We start from the raw sequence: 19,700 nt of genomic DNA, 5'->3' as shown, positions 1-19,700 counted from the left end.
AATGGGAACAAGAAGAACATCGAGATGCTTGAGAACATAAACCCTTTTCTTTTCAAACGTGTAAGCAGCGCGATCACTGGAGGAACTTTCCATGTACGAGCCCCTCAGATTGAAAATACTAATTTCTGGTTTTCCTTTTAAAAAAGTAATGGACGTTCTCATATGGAGAGACGGAAGATTTTATGTTATAGAGTAAACTTAAAAAAAAATAGGATGAAAGAACTTATAAAATTTTAACGACAAATACATATTATCAATTGAAAATATAAAAAAATATTTAAAATGTATTAGAATTTTAAATTTTCAAGAAGAGACGATTGTCGTACTCCTTTTCAATTCATCCATGACTGTTGGAATGATTAAGACTGTTCATATTATATACCTTAACTTCTTCGCTAAGCTACTTGATTTCTAATGGAACCATATGTGCTATATGTACATCCTCAAACACTCCAATTATTCATCAAATAATCTTTTAAAAAAACAAAGAAATGATGCATAATAATCCACTGTTTCTTGTGGTCGCGGTGATTTTCTCAGGCCTGGTGGTTCACTCAGTAGTTGGAGCAAAGACATGGAAGAGTTTCAGTCTGGACCTTATTCATCGTGATTCGCCAACATCTCCCTTCTATAATGCTTCTCTAACCTCATCAGATATCCTAAGAAAAAATGCCATCCATTCAATGGCACGACTCAAACATTTCCAGTCTTTGATTAATCAAAAAGCCATCCAATCTTCAGTGATTCCAACTGAAGGTAGTTATCTGATGAAATTCTCCTTTGGAACTCCACCGGTTGAATACTTAGCCGTTGCAGACACCGGCATCGACCTTATATGGATACAATGCGTTCCTGTTAGGAAATAAACCGAGTACAAGTAATTTCCCTATAACCAGATTAGTAATAATGCGAAATAAAAGCGGGAAAATAATACCCGAAAATTGATAACGGAGTTCAGCCAATTTGCTTACGTCTCCAGACTGCTGCAGATCTTTTACTAAGAGAGAAAATTTACAGGTGTTTACAAAACACTCACTACTCACAAGAAACTCTATAGTATTGGGAGAAAGAAATGATTTGGGATTTGGGATGGTTTTGAAGCTAAATGAGCTAGGGTATTTATAGTTGAAACTAAGGACTTAATCTTGTAAATACCCTAAAGCCTTGGGATTAATTGTGATTATCCCATTATCATTTTTCAACAAACATCTACCAAACTTTGAAAAACTATTTTTCAAAGAAACATTTACCAAACTTTGAAAACCATTTTCAAAGAAACATTTACCAAACTTTGAAAACCATTTTAATAATTTCAACAATCTCCCACTTGAAGACTGATTTTAATCTGTCTTCACACCTCGATCAATGCAACAGCTTTTCTAGTCTTGTTACTCTAGCATGCCAACTGAAGTTGAACACAACTTCAGTTTGTCTGTAGTCACCGTCTTTGTCAACATGTCTGCCGGATTTTGAGCTCCACTGATCTTTTCAAGTTTCAAAATCCCATCTTCCAAAAGAGACCGGATAAAATGATATCGCAATTGTATGTGCTTTGTCCTGGAATGAAAAGACGGATTCTTTGCTAGATGTATAGCACTTTGACTGTCACAATACAAGACATTGTTTTCTTGTTTCTTGCCTAACTCTTCCAAGAAACTTTGGAGCCAAACCATCTCCTTGCTGGCTTTTGTAACATCGACATATTCTGCTTCAGTTGTGGAGAGAGCAACTATCTTCTGTAGTTGAGAAACCCAACTCACTACGGTTCCTCCTAGAGTATAGACATATCATGTAGTGCTCCTTCTAATGTCAACATTTTCGGCTAAGTCGGCATCTACATAGCCTGTCAGTATCGTATCTCCACCTTTGAAACAAAGTGCTTTGTTTGTGGTACCCCGCAGATATCTGAGGATCCATTTGACTGCTTCTCAGTTTACCTTGCCCGGATTATTCATGTACCTGCTAACAGCTCCCACTGCTCGAGCAATATCAGGTCTGGTACAAACCATGGCATACATCAGACTTCCAATTGCTGAGGCATACGGCACCTTCAACATGTGTGCACGTTCTTCCTCCGTCTTTGGTGACTGTTCTTTGGAGAGTCTGAAATGAACACCTAAAGGTGTACTTACTGGTTTAGCATCTTGCATGTTGAACCTGGAGAGTACTTTGTTGATGTACTCAGCCTGTGATAATATCAAAGTCTCCGACTTTGTGTCTCTCTTGATCCTCATCCCAAGAATCAGCTTTGCAGCGCCCAGATCTTTCATAGCAAATTGCTTCGACAATTTTTGCTTCAAGTTTATAATCTCTTGCATGTCTGAGCCTGCAACGAGCATGTCATCAACGTACAACAATAAAATAATGAAGCTATTGTCGAACCTCTTGATGTAGCAACAATGATCTGCTTGGCATCTGGTAAAACCATTGCTACCCATGAAGCTATCAAACTTCTTGTACCACTGTCTAGGAGCTTGTTTTAAACCATACAAGCTCTTCTTCAACCTGCATACCAGGTTTTTCTTGACTGCCTCTATGAAGCCTTCTGGCTGCCTCATATAGATTCTTCCTCCAAATCACCATGAAGGAAAGCTGTCTTCACATCTAACTGCTCAAGATGTAAATTCTCTGCAGCTACAATTTTTAACACCAGTCTAATTGTAGATAGCTTCACGACTGGAGAGAAAATTTCATTGTAGTCAATACATTCTTTTTGCTGAAAGCCTTTGACAACCAATCTTGCTTTGTAGCGTTTGCTCCCATCATGCTCTTCTTTGATCCTGTAAATTCACTTGTTATGGAGTGATTTCTTGCCTGGTGGTAATTCAGCTGATTCCCACGTCTGATTTGACATAAGCGAGTCCATCTCATCTTTCATGGAAGACTCCCACTTGACTGAATCCTCCACTTGCATTGCTTCATCATAGCACTCTGGTTCACCATTGACAGTCATCAACAAGTAGTGCAAAGAAGGAGAATACCATTGGGTTGGTTTAGGAATTCTGGAGGAGCGTCTTAGTTCCGGTGTGTCTGGTTCTTCTTGAACTGCTTCAGGACTGATCTGAACATCATTTCCAGAAATCTCCTCGAACTTAGCAAATTCCTTTGTTTCAGCTTCGATGTTTGAGCTACTTGATTCTATGGTTGATCTGTCTTTGTACATCACATTCTCATTGAAAATGACATCTCTGCTTCTGATGATCTTCTGATTTTCGTAGTCCCAAAATCGGTAACCGAACTCATCACCACCATAACCAATAAAGACACATTTATTGGACTTGGCATCAAGTTTACTTCTTTCAGCAGAGTTTATGTGTATATAAGAAATATAACCAAACACTCTTAAGTGTGAAAGGTTTATTTCTTTCTTACTCCAAACTTCCTCTGGTATTTTGCCATCCAAAGGAACCGAGGGCCCACGGTTGATCAAGTAAGCTGCAGTGTTGATAACTTCAGCCCATAGAAATTTGGGCAATCCGGCATGTATCCTCATGCTTCTGGCACGTTCATTCAGAGTTCTGTTCATGCGCTCTGCTACGCCATTTTGTTGCGGTGTCATGGGAACTGTTGTCTCCATCTTGATCCCATTGTTTTCGCAGAAATCTCTGAATCTACGATTTCTATACTCTCCTCCATTGTCAGACTTCAACCGCTTGACTTTCAGACCAGTCTCATTTTTCACCATAGCCTTCCATTTTCTGAAGGTATCAAAAGACTACTGATTTCTTCTTCAGAAAATAAACTCACACCTTCATTGTAGAATCATCGATGAAGGTGACATAATATAATGAGCCTGCAAGAGATGGAACTGGAGATGGTCCCCATACATCAGTATGAACCAACTCTAACTTTTCAGCCTTGGGTGTCTTACCAATCTTTGCAAAGCTGACTTTCTTTTGTTTGCCAAAGATGCAATCCTCGCATAGTCCGACATCTATATTCTTTAGATCCGGCAACTTCCCCTTTGACAAAAGTGTCTTCATCCCTTTCTTGCTCATATGACCAAGCCTTTGGTGCCATAGGTTTGATTTTCCATCAGCATCTGCTGCAGCAATGATATTCTCTAAGTTTGAGGTTACATAGAGAGTATCAGTCTTCTTACCATGAGTAAAAAGACGAGTGCTCCTTTGGTAATCTTCCATTCACAGCCTGAAAAGGTTGTGCTAAATCCTTCACCATCAAGTTGTCCTACAAAAATCAAATTTCTTTTTAGGCCAAGAATATGTCTCATTCCTTTCAGCATCCAAGTGGTCTGGTTTGGTAACTTTAATCGGATGTCTCCTTTTCCGACGATCTTTAAGGTTTCATCATCGGCTAGATGAACCTTCCCAAAATCACCACTGACATAGTTCTCCATGATTTCTCGGCATGGGGTGGAGTGGAAAGATGCTCCTGAATCCAAGATCCATGATTCAATCGGACTGTTGACGCTTAGAATCATGGCATCACCCTGTCTCCTCTATCACGTTGGCAGAATCCTGTGCGTCGATATTTTTCTTCGGTGCTCGACAATCTTTTTTAAAATGACCCTTCTTGCCGCAGTTATAACAGATAAAATCTTTCTTTCCCGTTCTTGATTTTCCCATTCTGGATTTCGATATGCCTCGGTTTGAATTTCTTTATGAAATTATCCCTCTAGACTTCGTGTGCAAGGCTGAAGAGGTTGATGCTTCACCCGATTCTCTTCGTAGAATTTCTTCACTCAATACCAGATCCCGAACATCGTCGAATTTCAATTTACTATTTCCTGACGAGCTGCTAACTGCTGTAACAGTAGCATTCCAACTATCTGGTAGATATGATAAGAGAATTAAAGCTCGAACTTCATCATCGAATTCAATTTCCACTGAACTCAACTAAGTTGTGATTGTGTTGAGTTCATTTAGGTGTTGTGCCATCGATTCCCCTTTCGTCATCCGCAAATTGAATAATCGCCTCATCAAGTGCACTTTGTTTGAGGCTGATGGCTTCTCATACATACTGGAGAGAGCCGCCATAAGACCTGTCGTGGTCTTTTCCTTTGCTATGTTGAAAGCAACATTTCGGGATAACGTCAGTCAGATAACTCTGAGGGCTTGTCTGTCGAGAAGAGTTCAGTCTTCATTTTTCATGCCCTCTGGTTGTTTTCCTGAGAGAGGTTGATATAGATTTTTCTGGTACAGAAAATCTTCAATCTGCATCTTCCAAAAGCCAAAGTTCGCACCATCAAACTTTTTAATTTTCATCTTCCCTTCGTCTGCAGCCATCGCTCCTACTCGAATCTGGCTTCTTCGGATCGTTTCTGACAATTTGTGCGAACCACCGTGTATTATAACACCTCCGTCGACAAACTCGTATCGCCGATAATTTTTTTTACTATTCACGAAATTCACTATTCACGTGAATAGAAATGAATAGTAACCTCGCAAAATTTGACAAAATTCACAACCAAAAGCTCTGATACCAGTTGTTGGGAAATAAACGAGTAAACAAGTAATTTCCCTATAACCAGATTAGTAAGAATGCGAAATATAAGCGGAAAATAATACCCGAAAATTGATAACGGAGTTCAGCCAATTTGCTTACGTCTCCGGACTGCTGCAGATCTTTTACTAAGAGAGAAAATTTACAGGTGTTTACAAAACACTCACTACTCACAAGAAACTCTCTAGTATTGGGAGAAAGAAATTATTTGGGATTTGGGATGGTTTTGAAGCTAAATGAGCTAGGGTATTTATAGTTGAAACTAAGGACTTAATCTTGTAAATACCTTAAAGCCTAGGGATTAATTGTGATTATCTCATTATCATTTTTCAACAAACATCTACCAAACTTTAAAAAACTATTTTTTAAAGAAATATTTACCAAACTTTAAAAACCATTTTCAAAGAAACATTTACCAAACTTTAAAAACCATTTTAATACTTTCAACGGTTCAATGCCCTCAATGTTATCCTCAAGATTCTCCTCCCTTTGATCCTCAAGCATCGTCCACTTACAGAAAGATTCCTTGCGGTTCCGACAGCTGCCAAGCTCTTCCCCGGAAACAGTGCACCAACACCAATGACTGCCAATACAGTTATAGCTAAGGAGACAAGTCGTTTACCGTTGGATCCCTCAGCACTGACACCTTGAGCTTCGACTCCTCCGAAGGTAAAAGAACAGAATTCCCGACGTCCATTTTTGGTTGTGGACACAACAATCAAGGCAAATTCAGAATCCCCAGTGCTGGTCTTGTTGGTCTTGGAGGAGGGCCATTGTCCCTGGTTTCTCAAATAAGCACTCAAATTGAAAACAAATTCTCCTACTGCTTGGTTCCTCGTTCTGCAAGTTCCGGCAGTAAACTGCTCTTCGGACAAGAAGCGATAATATCTCGTCCCGGAGCTGTTTCGACTCCGTTGATAACTAAAAACCCTCCGACCTTCTACTTCCTTAGTCTCGAAGGTATTAGCATTGAAGACGAGACCGCGAAGCCGATTTCGAACCAAGGGAACATCATAATCGATTCCGGTACAACACTCACACTCCTTGAATCTAATTTTTATAACAGCTTGGAGACTATAGTGAAAAACGCCATCGGAGCTGATCCGGTGCAAGATCCTTCGGGAACATTGAGCTTGTGCTATGGGCAGAGACTAATATCAATGTCCCGGACATGGTGTTCCATTTCAGCGGCGCTGACCTTCGGTTGCAACCGGTAAACACATTCGGGAACAATGGCGACTTGCTTTGTATGCTGATAGTTCCAAGTGAGTCCGTATCTATATTTGTAAACTATGCACAGATAAATTTCCAGGTGGAACATGATCTTGAGAAGAAGACGGTCTCCTTTGCACCAACAGATTGTACCGAACAATAAACTTGTTAGAATCGGATGATGGTAATGAACTCGATCATATATCATAAAATAACAATTGCAAAGCTGTTTTAGGCAGCTATTTGAATTCCTCTCTAGCTTATATAGGGTTCTTGCTTAATTGTAAGATCAGCCCACCGGTACAAGATGCTATTATGGTTTATTTGCACTGCAAGTAAAAGTTTGTGCCAAATTTCATTGTCGATTTTCCAGTTCTTACAATCAATTTGACAATCCCTGTAATCGACGAGGAAAGTATAATAGAATGCTATTGGTTCATTTTAATTCCACAATTGACTTTGATCTTAATAACTGTTGGAAGTCAACGTGTTTTCCGTTTCATCAAGTAACCAATTTATTCATGCAATTATAAAGGATAAACTTTTAGCTATTTTACTTTTGAGGTTTTTTTTAAGGCTTTTGGGTCTTAAATTACTATATTAAAACGTTAAATATATTATTAAATGAATTATTTTATATCAATTTGATAAAAACAGTAAATGCATTTTAAATCCATTAATAAATATACTTATATTCATAATTTAAAATTTAGATTGTTAAATTATTAATTGTACAAAAATATAAAATATGTAAAAAAAATTATTAAATTTTATACGAATATAATTGAATCCCTCTCCTAATATCACAAGAAAAATTGAAGAAAAAAAATCTGTGTGGTTCCCAATTACTTTTTACCAAAGGAACATTCCCTAATGGAAATAAATATAAAATATAGAAAGCTCAGACGTTGGTAATTTTACAATGGAGAAATAATAATGATAATAATAATAAACATTGAGCTATCTAAAATGTTACCAAAAGATGTTTAAATGTCTTATTAAACCAAAATCTACCGGTCCGATAAATTTCCAACTGTTGTAGAGAAATTAAACAAACAAATAAGCGGAGTACGAGTTGCAACCAAATTTATGCACTTGTTTATTCCAGAAACTTTTAAGCAACCCATGTAAAAACCATAACTACACTTTTAGAATTCAACATTTCTGTTGTCAAGCAAAGTTTCTGATAATCCCAAGTGCTAACCACACAGAATTCATATTGCAACTCAAAAATTGATGAATGACACCTGAGGCTTCTCTAGATTCAAACCCTTTTCATGTCCCCGTATCTGAGTACCGAAACTGGCCTGACCCTAAGCTGGACTCTTCTGAACTTTTTCGACTGCTTTGCATCAAGAACTAGGACGAAGTGTCGACTGGTGTGTCAGGCTGCGCACCCCATTCGGTCCAAGATCCATCATACACCGCAACATCAGTCTTCCCAAGTCGATGGAGGCCCTGGAAAGCATTAGCATGACACAGCTGTTTTAGAATACTATTCCATCTTTTTAACTTCTCCAAACAGGAAATAATCAAACGAATCGAACTTTGTTTAGGAATCACATTATATTGTTTCCCCTACTGAGGGAATTACGGAAGGTTATGGGAATGCGGATAAATGTCAAGACTAAAAGAAGGGATAGAACAATAAATCATGGAGGAAAGTACCAAAGCCAAAATACAAGCAGTTACACCGGTGCCGCAAGAAGTTACAACGGGGCGTTCCAATGAGATGCCTGCAATACGTTATTAGGTGATGTGAGTTTGCAAGGACAATAAGAAAATGTCAAGACCAACGATAAACAAGCACGAAACATAAACTTCTTTACAAGCTTAGAAGCAGGATGATTCGTAAAGAAACAAAACATGATCACATTCAGTATTTTGTTGGAATCATAAAAACAAAAATCATATTGAAATATTGATTTAACTATGAACTGTGTGCAAGTTTCCCACCAAATTTAATGCAACAATAAAAACCTTGGTGTCTAGTTTTTCTATCACAAATCAGTAAGGTACAGTTTCTATCACAAATTGAGTAAATTTTTTACGACACGTGTGTCAGAAAATCTCAATAAATATTCAAAATTGTTATGAATGAGTTATTCAGTAGCTAAGTTTCCAATTTTATCAGATTGATAAATCACTACTCCCAAAAACTGATGTGCATATAGAGTGAATAGGTGAAGGGGTATGGACTTCATCTATGAAAACCAAAAATGAGATTGTCAAATGCATACCTGCTGAACTGGAAAAGAAGGAAAAGTAAAGGGGGAAAGGAACAATGATAAAAAGGAAGATAAATAGGAATCACCCTCTTCATTAAATTGTTTCTTGAGCTCATCGGCAGGTAGAAGTGTCTGTGAAGCATCTAACATCTGCAAGGAAATGATAAATCGAGGAATTAATAATTTATCCTGGAAACAAAAAGTCCAGAACTTGCATCAAACATAAGAAAAGAGTAAAAGGCAAAATACAATAATCCCCCAAAATGTCATATAATATTGTTTCTCCGTTTTTTCCTTAAGGCTATAATGTTGCAATTTCCTATATCACTGGAAAAGATGTGCATCCTTTTGAATAAGACTAACGGTCTAAACGATGACCAGTAACAGGTCATACTCAGATTGCACTATCTAAATCTGCCACTCAACCACTTTGTTCTATGTGCATGACAATTTTGAATTACCAATTGACAATTTCATGCAGCACACAACAGAATAATGCAGGTGGCCCTCACAGTCCTAACTTGAAAGTAAATGTTTCTGAACATTCACTGAACTTCTCTCTCAGACAAATTAAAAAGGTCTTGATTAGGTCTTTGGAAATTTACATCCACTTCACCTCTTCATAGCATGCAAGTAAAAAGTGAAAAACTTTCTTACCTGTGGAAAAGGAATACACTTGCTACCAGGTACATGGCCACTTCTAATTCCTTTACGAGGTTCAGGTGCAGCACCATCAAATCTGTGTGAAACCCCATACAGGAAAAAACAAATTAAAGGAGAAAAAGGATTTCATATGCAAGAAGGTTCTGTAGATATAACCCCAAGTTTTATGCTATTAAATTTTCTCTCTGTCTTCAAAATTAAAAAAGTTAGAAGGCGAATCCTGTTACAAAATGGATGTATGTTTGCAGGTAATAATAAAAATAATAATCTACCAGCTGATATAGGCTGCCAGGGGTCAGCACTTTAGCCCACATAGAGACTGGCAGTCTGCTCTACTCCAAATTTGCTGCTATTTTCTGTTCTCCTAAATGCATCATGTTACTCAAGCAGCTAACTTTTTAGTCAAGTTGGCTACTATTATCAGCCTCACTTCTTACTTCCAAAGGCTTGCCCAACTAAACTAATGAAAATGATTTTCGTGGTACCAGCGGTCAGACAGAGGCCAAAGAAAATATAAAATACCACATTATTCCAAATCAATATTCAAGATGTTGGGACATCAAAATCTACTTAAGATACGGCACGGTGATAAAAGAAACAAACCCAAAACATAAATTTGATTGCAAAACAGAAGACCATAAGAGAAATCGAATGAAAGCAAATACACCAATTATACAATGAAACGGCAGGAAATTCTGATTTTATAAGCATAGAGAACATAATAAAATTCCATCTTGAGCCCAACCATTTTATGAAAAAGACAATGTACGACATCCAATTGAATTAAAATCATGGAGCACAAAAGCAGGATATATTGAGGTTCAAGCCTCAACCATACAAAATAATCAAAAGAAAAAGATATAATAACAAAAAAGTAAAAATGCTAAAGAGTTGAAAAAAATAGTGCTACAATACACCAAAATGAATAGAAGAAATAATATCTATATTCATTCAATGATGATTTTTATATCAGATGTTGAAGCCATTCATATGGTAATATCATGCTGATGGAATTTAGACATGCTACTAGAATATCATATAATGTGATCACATAAATGTTAGCAAATTTGATGTTGCTAAGGCATGTGTGTTAACTACAGACAACAAAAGCCCCTCGCACCTTTACAAGAAAGGCACATGCCTGGTGCATTGTAGTAAGGCAATAGGTGCCAAAAGTCCCCCTGATGTGCTCTTTAATTTCTTTTCATTATTTACACCTTTAATAATGATAATGAAAGAAAAGAGGACAATATTAAACTCTCTACTTAATGTTTGAGTATTTAACAACAAACATAGGACCATAAGGAAATCATGCATAGTGGATAGCAAAAGAAAAGGGAAATTTTGCATGTTTGTAGAATAAACTGGAAGCACCTTAGAGTTCATTATCTTAATTATATCATAAGCTTACTATATACATCTGCAGATACATACAAGAACAGACATATACCAGTGACTTTTTTTGCACCTTGCGCATGTTATATTAAGGTTCTAGATCCTAGAGAACACCTTGTGCCCTTCACAACACTGGGAAAGTTTAAAAGGAAATACAGTAAGACCAGTTAAGCCTTAAGATTCCAAGAATTTAAGCACGTTGAAGACAACCTGTCTGAAAGATGAGTGTAGCTGAAATGAAAATGTTGAGATTGAGAGGATCATGAAATTGATCATGCTGGCAACTAGGACCACCAAGATAGGCAATGAGGATCTAGCCTAATTATAGTTCTTGCTAGAACTAGACTGATTCCTATACCATTAAAGCAGTTCCTGAGTCTTACTAGCAGTGAAACGGATTTGGTTTTACTGCGATATGTACTACAAAGATTCAACTCAGCCTTTACAATTTAAGTAAATTACACTTCATGGACTGAAAATTGTGGAGGAACCATGTGTTATGCCCAATGCCTCTTACATTTATGAATTTATTTAGGTCCAAAATTTGGTTTTATTTAATACTGTATGTACAGCAGTTCCATTATACTAACATGTTAAGACATGCTGGTTTATGCTCATTATCAATAACATAAGGAAATGAATTGAGGTACTAGAACTGGCTACCTACAACTACTAGTATTTACCATATTAAATTCTTTTATTCATAAATGATTAAGTAATCATAATCAATGGAATAAAAAAGTTGAATGCAGTACCTGGGCTTGGAGCGGGCATCTATATGTTGGTGAGTCTTTTCCTCGATGTTTCTTCTAACCTGAAAAAAAAATAGCATCATCTAACATAAACTGATAAAGTACTCAGATAATAGGGAGTACTGATGGACAAACTAACAGCCAGGTCCAAAAATAGCACCTATTTTGCTGATTTCAGTAAAGGACATGTCATAAGTCACAACAAAGTACTTTCAAGTGTTTGTATGAATTGTCTCATATGTTGACTGTTGATTTCAACCATAATAAGTTGTGTTGTGATGTCTGTGAACGCTAGTTAATGTTCAATCAGTAGATCATACCATAATAATCATGCATCATGGATCTAGAAAGGTAGTATTAGTATGTGTTATAAAGGTGCATTCAATAAAATTGCAATCATTAATAGACATCAGGATTTGAAGAAAACTGAGGTAGCAAAACCATAATTCCACGTGAAGTATATTAGGCTAGCAATTCAACCTGGTCAAGAGTCCAGACAAGATGTGGCTGAAATTTTGTTTGAAATGTCAGTGGTCCAGCCTGCAAAACAAGGATACGTGCACCAAAAACAATTTGAGTATAATACTGTAAACATAAGTATAGAAAGCTGTATAATATTAGATAACAATGTTCAACCCAGCAACATGCCTCCAATAGCATTCCCATACTTGCTTATTTCAAAAAGCATCATTTGAACTCGATAGCAATATTTTCGTAACTTCTAAAGAACAAACATTTCTTATTGAAGGGAGATATAGATCTAAAGAATTGAAAAGAGAGATATAGAGAATCATAGATCTAAAGAATACTTACAGTTTGTCCCTGATAGACTTTCTCTATTGCCTCGCTAGCAGCACTGGCTTTCAAAATAGCATCACCAGATGCACTAGATTCAACATCATAACCTGATGCACGCCACCTTGGGAGGCCTCCATCTAACACCCAAACTCTGCCATGCCCAAAAACTCGAAACATCCTTACAATTATCGAAGGAATAATGTCCGTTAGATTTAGAATCGGAAAAATACTGATAGAAGATTTCAGTAAAGGTTGAAAAGATATCATATTATCAAACATGCTACTCACCACCAGACACGTGCTGCACTGAAAATTCCCTTTCCATCATAAACAACCAGCCCATCTTTATTCTCGATACCAAGAGCAGAGGCAGCAGCTGCAAAAGCTTCCTCAGATGGCAGCATATGTGGCAACTAATAAGAGTTTTCAATGAGAGAAGTCAAATACAGTAAGCAAAGTAGTGCATATGTTATTGAAAGGTTCACTTATCTAGTACATCTTCAATATTAATACTTCATGTAACAAACTACCATGAACATTTGACTGAAATGCATTACCGAGAATGCTAAAGGCATGTACAAAGTTAGAGTTGATTCTGCAATTATCAAAGTGACTTTATGGAGGACGGCGTTTAGGCCTTTTATTGGTATTGTGTTTAACCAAATTTCTAATTGGAACTTTAACTTTATTAGGGTTTAGGGTTTGGTTCAAAATACCTCTGTTACTTTAGCTGTAATTATGTTTTTCCATATGGAATATCAAGTCTTTGTGATAATGAGACTTCCCTCAGCTGATTCTGTCTAGTTTTCTTCCAAGTTCTTTTGTCTCTTTCCTATTTTCTCTCAACCACCCTAATTGTTCTTACTATTTCCAATTTCACTAAACATCTGATTATAGCCTAATGCTTGACACAGACCTATAAAAAGAAATTTTATTCAAATCTTCTCCAACAAGCAACAACTTGACTAAACATAATGCCCAAAGGAAGAAAAGAAATTTGCTGCTTGTAAAACCCAAAAAAGATAGCAGTGAGATATCAAGGGGAAAAGAAACAGTGATGGAAAGGTTGTTAAGACAAGGAGCACTATTTTTCTGCACCTCGGTAATCTAGCAACAAGAGAACCCAAAGATTGAAAAGAAACTAATCAATTAAACAGAAAGAACCTCACCTTTGTAGTTCGATCTGCTATTCCATCAACATCAAAGAACAGAGCACCGGGAATGTGAGCAACCTGCTATGATAAGAACAGAATTTCAATATTCATCAGCATTTAACTGTTTTTGGAGTGCGACACCAAAATAGATTGTAGAAAACGCGATAATCAGCACCTGATACTCTTGAATTGGATTCCTCTGCTCATCTGGCATGTACCATGAGGCGTCAAGTATCTGATAAATAATAAAAATGCGTTTGACCAATAAAGAGAGAAAGCATTAAGTGTTTTTCCAATTATCATAAGATTTCCACAGACACTTATGCAAATAAACTATTCATAGGCTTTAGGCAAAAACCAAAATTCATAACAAAAAATAAAAACAATGCTTTCACAATGATATATTACTCTAAGAAACCAAGCAATTATTAGACTGCAAGAGTCTTCTCTTTTTAAGTTGAAAAATGTGGATTTATGAGTTATGACTAACTGTAACTCTGAAACAATGATGGGAAATTGATAATAAGGACATAACTCGTGGTTTAACATCAATATTTCCTCAGGAGTTGCAAAATTGCTAGAGCTGTATGTAGTATATAAAAACTATTTTAATAACAATTTCATAAGCACGTAGAAATATATTAGGGGTGATGCCTATGAAGATAATAAATTAGTTGCAAGCAAAACCTTAACTATAATTATTAATAACATGCATGTATGCCTTTCTATATTCAGAAAAATAAAGCAATGACAAGAATATCAAATGTGGCTTATATATACACAACAACCACACTGTCAAAACATAACAGATAACAAGCACAAAATTCATAACATTTTATAACAAACAATGCTTAAAAGTTAAAGGGGTTACTGGTGCAGTATAAATGCATACCTTCAGATCAGGCTCCCTTAGATTAGCATGAAGCCAATCAACAGAAACGACTGGATCATCGGTGGAAAGAGTTTGTGTTGAAAAATTAGTTCTTGCATCAATTGCTGCAGAAGCCATTAAACGAGAAGGCCAACCAGAGGTCTTATATGTGGTATGGGAAGGCTCGGCCAGTACACGAAACTGTCTCTTCTGCAAGTGATACAAAAATACAGCATAAGAACTGAGCCACATGACCATAAAAACTACTACAAGAACGGGGGAGTTCCAAGTTAAAGTCGTCACCAGAGTCAGCGGTAACTCAATGACAGTGTAGTTAATATCAAAGCCCCAAATAGCAACATGCCCATGCTAATAAATTATTCAGTAGCCCAATTTCACTCATAAGTGAAAATAAAAGTAGCCATTGTAGCACTAGATACTTCTAATGCATGGTTTGGGTTAAAGATAACATAAACATAACCAGAAAATTCAAAATTAAAATTAAATAAAGAACATGCAGAATAGATAATCTTCTGCATATGCATTCTATAATACAAAATATAAATTTTCTAAAGAGAAGATCAAATTCTTTATAAAAATAATCAAAACCCTACATAAACTTTGGTGAAGACAGAAAATCGAAAAGAAAAAAAAACAGAACTTGCCCATCTCGTAAAAGTGATAGATTGATCACATGCAAGACAAAAGAAAAGGATTCACTTTTGAAATATCAAGAAAGAAAAGCAAATTTGAACAATCAAAAACCAACAAATTGAGAGAAACCCAAATAGTAATTATTAAAAAAATGATAAAGATCGTTACTTACACTGAAAAGATTAGAGAAAATCAAGGGTTCGTGAGGGACAGAGGACGAGGATCGAATCAAGCGATGACCCAAGAGAGTTCTGGAGAAAAAGGATGATGCCATTTAAGCACAAATACAAAACAAAACAACAACAAAAAATATGATTTGAGGTTGTTGATAGAGATTATAGAAATTGCAGCTTAAATATTTTGTCGCTGCTTGAAGAAGTGGACCGGAAACACTAAACTAGTAAACTGTACAAAAGTTTTTTTTTTTTAAAAAAAAAACTCTAATTGGAATTGCAAAGCAAGTCCGGGTCGGGTTGTTTTCATATTGGAGCTCCGATTCTTATCGTATCGGGTTGGGCTGTACTTGGGCTCATGTTTTTTAGTTGCATTGTAATTTGTACGAGGGCCAAATAATGGTTAAGCAAGGCTAGGCCTGGTCCCCACTAATAAATTAAGCGTAAAATGTACAAATGGTCACTAAACAATATTGAAATGATCTTTCTGGTCACTTAAATTTTAGAAGTTATAAATGATTATTTATTTTATCTAATTTTACAAAACTTCATTGTATGTTATAAAATAGTGAGAGATTTTGATAAGTTTAAAGATCATTTTGTAATAGTCTGATACGTTTAACGATCTTTTATAATAGTTTGATAAAATTTAATTACCATTTTATAATTGTCTGGTAAATTTAATGATCATCCTATAATTTTTAAGATCTCAATGATCAAATAATTATTTCAACATAGTTTAGTGATCGTTTCTGTATTTCACTCTAAAATTTATTTAAAGTTGAAATTGATAGTTACATTTTTTATTTTATATATAACTGTCTAACTTTTATGAGAGGGTTAAATTACTATTTATATTTTATTCAAACTAAATACTTACATTTTATTTTTGTGAAACATTTTACCACAATAAGCTAATAATGGCGAAGTTAAATTCAAGAAACAAAATGTGTGATAAAAGTAAAATTTATGTACTAATTTGAATAAAGAAAGTATAAGTATTAGTTTAGACTTTTTAATATATATATATATATATATATATTGAACTTTAAAATTATGAGAGATTATCATTTTGGAGAAATACACTAATATATTAGTGTTTTATTAATATTAAACACGATTAATCAAACACATACTACTATGAGATAATTTTCTACGTCAGATAATTATGTATATTAATAAAAATGAACATATAATTTGTGGATAGACAAATACTATATATATAAGATACATCAAAGACAAAAAAGATTAAATCAAACACTATTAAGACACTAATGTCAAGGAAAGGAGACATCTAGACCTCTAATTAGTTTTCTAAACACAAAAGAAGGAAATAAACAATAATCACAAACACAATGTCCTACCCTTCAAAATCAAAGCTCGTGTCAATAAAATGAGGAGGAAAAGGGAAAAGCCATAATAATAAATTATACAAAACAAGTAAAAAATAGGAAAGCTATAATAATATCCAAGGATAAGTCCAGTCGGCGCATGATATTCATGTTCTCTGGGAATCTGTTGTTTAATATGAACGTGAACTGTTCTTTGTCAAGTAGTACTAATTTCTCGTACCAAGAAATTAAAAAATTGTCTTTTAAGTCACAAACGTGCACAAGACTAAGCTTGCTTTGGCATCGCAGATTAAAAAATGAAAGCAGCCTTTTCCGGACCATATATCTCCTTCAACCTTTACATCTCTATATATACACGCATAAATATACAGCCATTTGGGCAATGGAAGCTAAAAATCTAGGTGCTCATCACATCCGTACCAAAGAAATTAAGACTTTCTTTGAAAGTAGGGAGGGAGTTAAAGGGTTAGTCGATTCCGGAATCACCGAGATTCCGGGTTTCTTCATCCAGCCACCCGAGACTTTTCCAGCAAATTGTTCCACGGATGCCACCTTAACCGCGCGGCTTCAATTCCCGGTGATAGACCTCGAAGGCTTCGAGAGCAAGTATGTTGGACGCCACCCGGTAATGCCGAACGGAAATCGTCTACGCCATACGTGATGCAGCTCAAACATGGGGCTTCTTACGAATGGTTGATCATGGAGTTCCAATTTCCACAATGGAAGGTATGTTGGACGCCGTTCGTCAGTTCCATGAACAACCTCAAGAGGTGAAGAAAGCATGGTATTCGTGTAACGAAAGCGTTCGAGTATAATACAAATATAAAAGTGGCAGCATGGAGAGATACTCTATCAATTGAATTCCCATATGGAGAATTAAACGAACAAGTTATACCCCAAGTTTGCAGGTTGAGGATGATTAAACGATCTTTTCGAATTTATATCTTCGGAAACGATGTATGATATTTGATGGTTTTTGCAGCAAGGCAACGATCGAAACATGAAACAAATAGTGCAGTTGAAAGAGACATTATCTGAATTGTTGTCCGAGGCTTTAGGGTTGAGGAGGAATTACTTGGGAAGCATTGGAGGGATGGAAGGTGCTCTTATTGCGTGTCATTATCATCCGCCATGTCCTCAGCCTGAGTTGACCTTAGGGACGTCCAGCCATATTGATGCACCGGTTTTAACTATACTTTTGGAAGATAATATCGATGGGCTCCAAGTTGTTCATCAGAATCAGTGGGTTGATGTACCACATCTCCATGGATATTTAACTGCCAATATTGGTTACTTTCTGCTGGTATATATTAATTAAAATGGAAGGAGGGCTTCTAAAGATTAGCAAATGGAGTATATATATGTATTAAAAATAATATGTTTTTTGCAGATTGTATCAAACGACAAGTTCAAAAGTGTAACACATAGAGTATTAGCCGGAAGAGTGGGTCCAAGAATCTCAGCCGCATGTTTCTTCGCTCCGACACCTTCTCTTAGAGATAAACCATATGGAGCAGCCGATGAACTTTTATCGGAGGAGAATCCACCAATTTATAGAGGAACGAGCTTTCACCATTATGTTTCTTATTTCAGGTTGAATGGAAGATATTTCCTAGATGCTACTACGTACATGATCCTTCTGACTTTCACTTTGCTATTTTATGTGAGAATTCCATGCATGAAATAAACAAATTAATTAGTGTGGCAGATAACGTAATTTGGTACTGGATGCTGGGTTCTGTGAAGTAGAATGAACATTGTGTTCCTAAATGTTGAAAAAGAATCACTATTTTATAAGGCTATCCAATTGATGGATGAGTTCGGTTTTCATGGATTGCTTTTACTAATAATTTTAAGGCGTATGGAGGGAGTGCCACATGATCAAGTGGGAGAGGCCTCCGAGGGACTGGGTGAAAGTTAACACCGATGGCCCGGTGCAAGGTGTACATGGTGATGCCTTTGCTGGAGGTCTCATTCGAGTTAATTAAGGTAGCATAATATCGGGAGATGATCAGTTATGAAGGCCGAGACATGGGCAGTCCCTTTGACAGTTTGCTGCGGGCATGGGAGTTAGGCTATCAGCAGGTCATCTAGGAACTTGACAACCAAGTTCTTGTTAAGAGTGCATAACGGCGATGAGCTGGTGATTAGTGCAAGTTCTGTTTTGCGAGAGTTGAGTAAGCTGTTGCAATGTTCATTGGTGTGTTCGAGGCAGCATTGCTATCCAAAGGCAACTTCCTTGCAGTGGATTGGCGCAGTTGGCTGTTATCAAGGGTACGGGTATACCGGCTATTCTAGCACTACCTGATGAGGTGTTGACGTTGCTGCAGGTGTCTCGCACATGAGACAAACTGTGATTTGAGTTCTTTGTTTTTCCTTGTCAATAAAGAAAAAAATGTTCAACTACCCTTCTTCGTATATTATATTATCAGTAACAGCAAAATCCAAATAATTCAAACTAAAAATATCAAACCAAATCTAAACTTGGGCAAAACTGGACCAAAGAATCCATGATCCATGCACGGAATATTTAGCTGGAAACCTCGACCAAACATCTCTGTTGTTCATCAGGCTCGAATAAAAACATAAACTACAAAATTAAATAAAAGCTCAGTGTTATTATTTCATAAGCAATGAAATGAAGGATAATTCAAAACCAGCTTTTCGAAGAACAAGAACAATGCTCGAGGCATCCTCTATCTCGTGCATGTCATAATTTCCTCATCCATTATGTTACGGTCCAGGGAGATATGAATTGGAATTAAATCAGAAGCTAATAAAATTTTGTAACAAAATCATTCAGCAAATGCAAATGTGTTTTTAGGTGGATACAAGTACAATTACAATCATAATCCGAGAACTACAAGTATAGAGACAATTAGAATCAACATAACATGACATAGTCGGGCTTAACCAGAAGAAACAATTGTAGCACATCCTACTAGGGTAGATCCCAACCTAAACTAGAACAATTATTTGGAAACG

At 36.3% G+C, this 19,700-nt stretch overlaps 2 protein-coding genes and 1 pseudogene across 3 annotated transcripts; 2 read left to right on the top strand and 1 right to left on the bottom strand.

Moving 5' to 3' along the window:
• The first annotated feature begins 491 nt into the window (after nt 1–491).
• Nucleotides 492–6,855, top strand: LOC120121577 (annotated as a pseudogene).
• A 1,161-nt stretch (nt 6,856–8,016) lies between these two features.
• On the bottom strand, nt 8,017–15,590 carry LOC120121587 (thiosulfate/3-mercaptopyruvate sulfurtransferase 1, mitochondrial-like). Of its 2 annotated transcripts, none has more exons than XM_039140910.1 (12): nt 15,363–15,590; nt 14,558–14,746; nt 13,841–13,900; nt 13,681–13,746; nt 12,800–12,924; nt 12,527–12,689; nt 12,194–12,253; nt 11,717–11,775; nt 9,561–9,642; nt 8,990–9,053; nt 8,344–8,411; nt 8,017–8,133 (listed from the first exon to the last, which is right to left on the bottom strand). In XM_039140910.1, exons 1-12 carry the CDS (start codon nt 15,462–15,464, stop codon nt 8,035–8,037), a joined length of 1,137 nt encoding a protein of 378 aa, XP_038996841.1. In that variant the 5' UTR covers nt 15,465–15,590; the 3' UTR covers nt 8,017–8,034. The 2 variants fall into 2 exon arrangements, with proteins under 2 accessions (XP_038996841.1, XP_038996847.1); XM_039140916.1 differs by having other exon boundaries at nt 13,681–13,743.
• A 1,507-nt stretch (nt 15,591–17,097) lies between these two features.
• LOC120120216 (1-aminocyclopropane-1-carboxylate oxidase homolog 1-like) lies at nt 17,098–19,060 on the top strand. Its single transcript, XM_039139898.1, has 5 exons — nt 17,098–17,340; nt 17,382–17,441; nt 17,698–18,018; nt 18,106–18,341; nt 18,931–19,060. The coding sequence occupies exons 1-5, from the start codon at nt 17,098–17,100 to the stop codon at nt 19,058–19,060; spliced, it is 990 nt and encodes a 329-aa protein (XP_038995829.1).
• Nucleotides 19,061–19,700: the final 640 nt, after the last annotated feature.

This window comes from Hibiscus syriacus, unplaced genomic scaffold, assembly GCF_006381635.1.
Source record: "Hibiscus syriacus cultivar Baekdansim isolate YM2019G1 unplaced genomic scaffold, ASM638163v2 tig00001120_pilon, whole genome shotgun sequence".
Taxonomy (NCBI): domain Eukaryota; kingdom Viridiplantae; phylum Streptophyta; class Magnoliopsida; order Malvales; family Malvaceae; genus Hibiscus; species Hibiscus syriacus.
The sequence above is the reverse complement of the archived record's forward strand: the minus strand, read 5'-3'. Positions and strand labels throughout refer to the sequence as shown.

Excerpts from the sequence above, each read along its gene's own strand:
- LOC120121587 (XM_039140910.1), bottom strand. The coding sequence starts at position 15,464 with ATGGCATCATCCTTTTTCTCCAGAACTCTCTTGGGTCATCGCTTGATT. Across the intron at positions 12,925-13,680 it reads TAGCAGATCGAACTACAAAG|TTGCCACATATGCTGCCATC; the intron begins GTGAGGTTCTTT and ends AACTCTTATTAG. Across the intron at positions 8,412-8,989 it reads GAAACAATTTAATGAAGAGG|GCATCTCATTGGAACGCCCC; the intron begins GTGATTCCTATT and ends AACGTATTGCAG.
- LOC120120216 (XM_039139898.1), top strand. The coding sequence starts at position 17,098 with ATGGAAGCTAAAAATCTAGGTGCTCATCACATCCGTACCAAAGAAATT. Across the intron at positions 18,019-18,105 it reads ATATTGGTTACTTTCTGCTG|ATTGTATCAAACGACAAGTT; the intron begins GTATATATTAAT and ends TGTTTTTTGCAG. Across the intron at positions 18,342-18,930 it reads TATTTCCTAGATGCTACTAC|CATTGCTATCCAAAGGCAAC; the intron begins GTACATGATCCT and ends TGTTCGAGGCAG.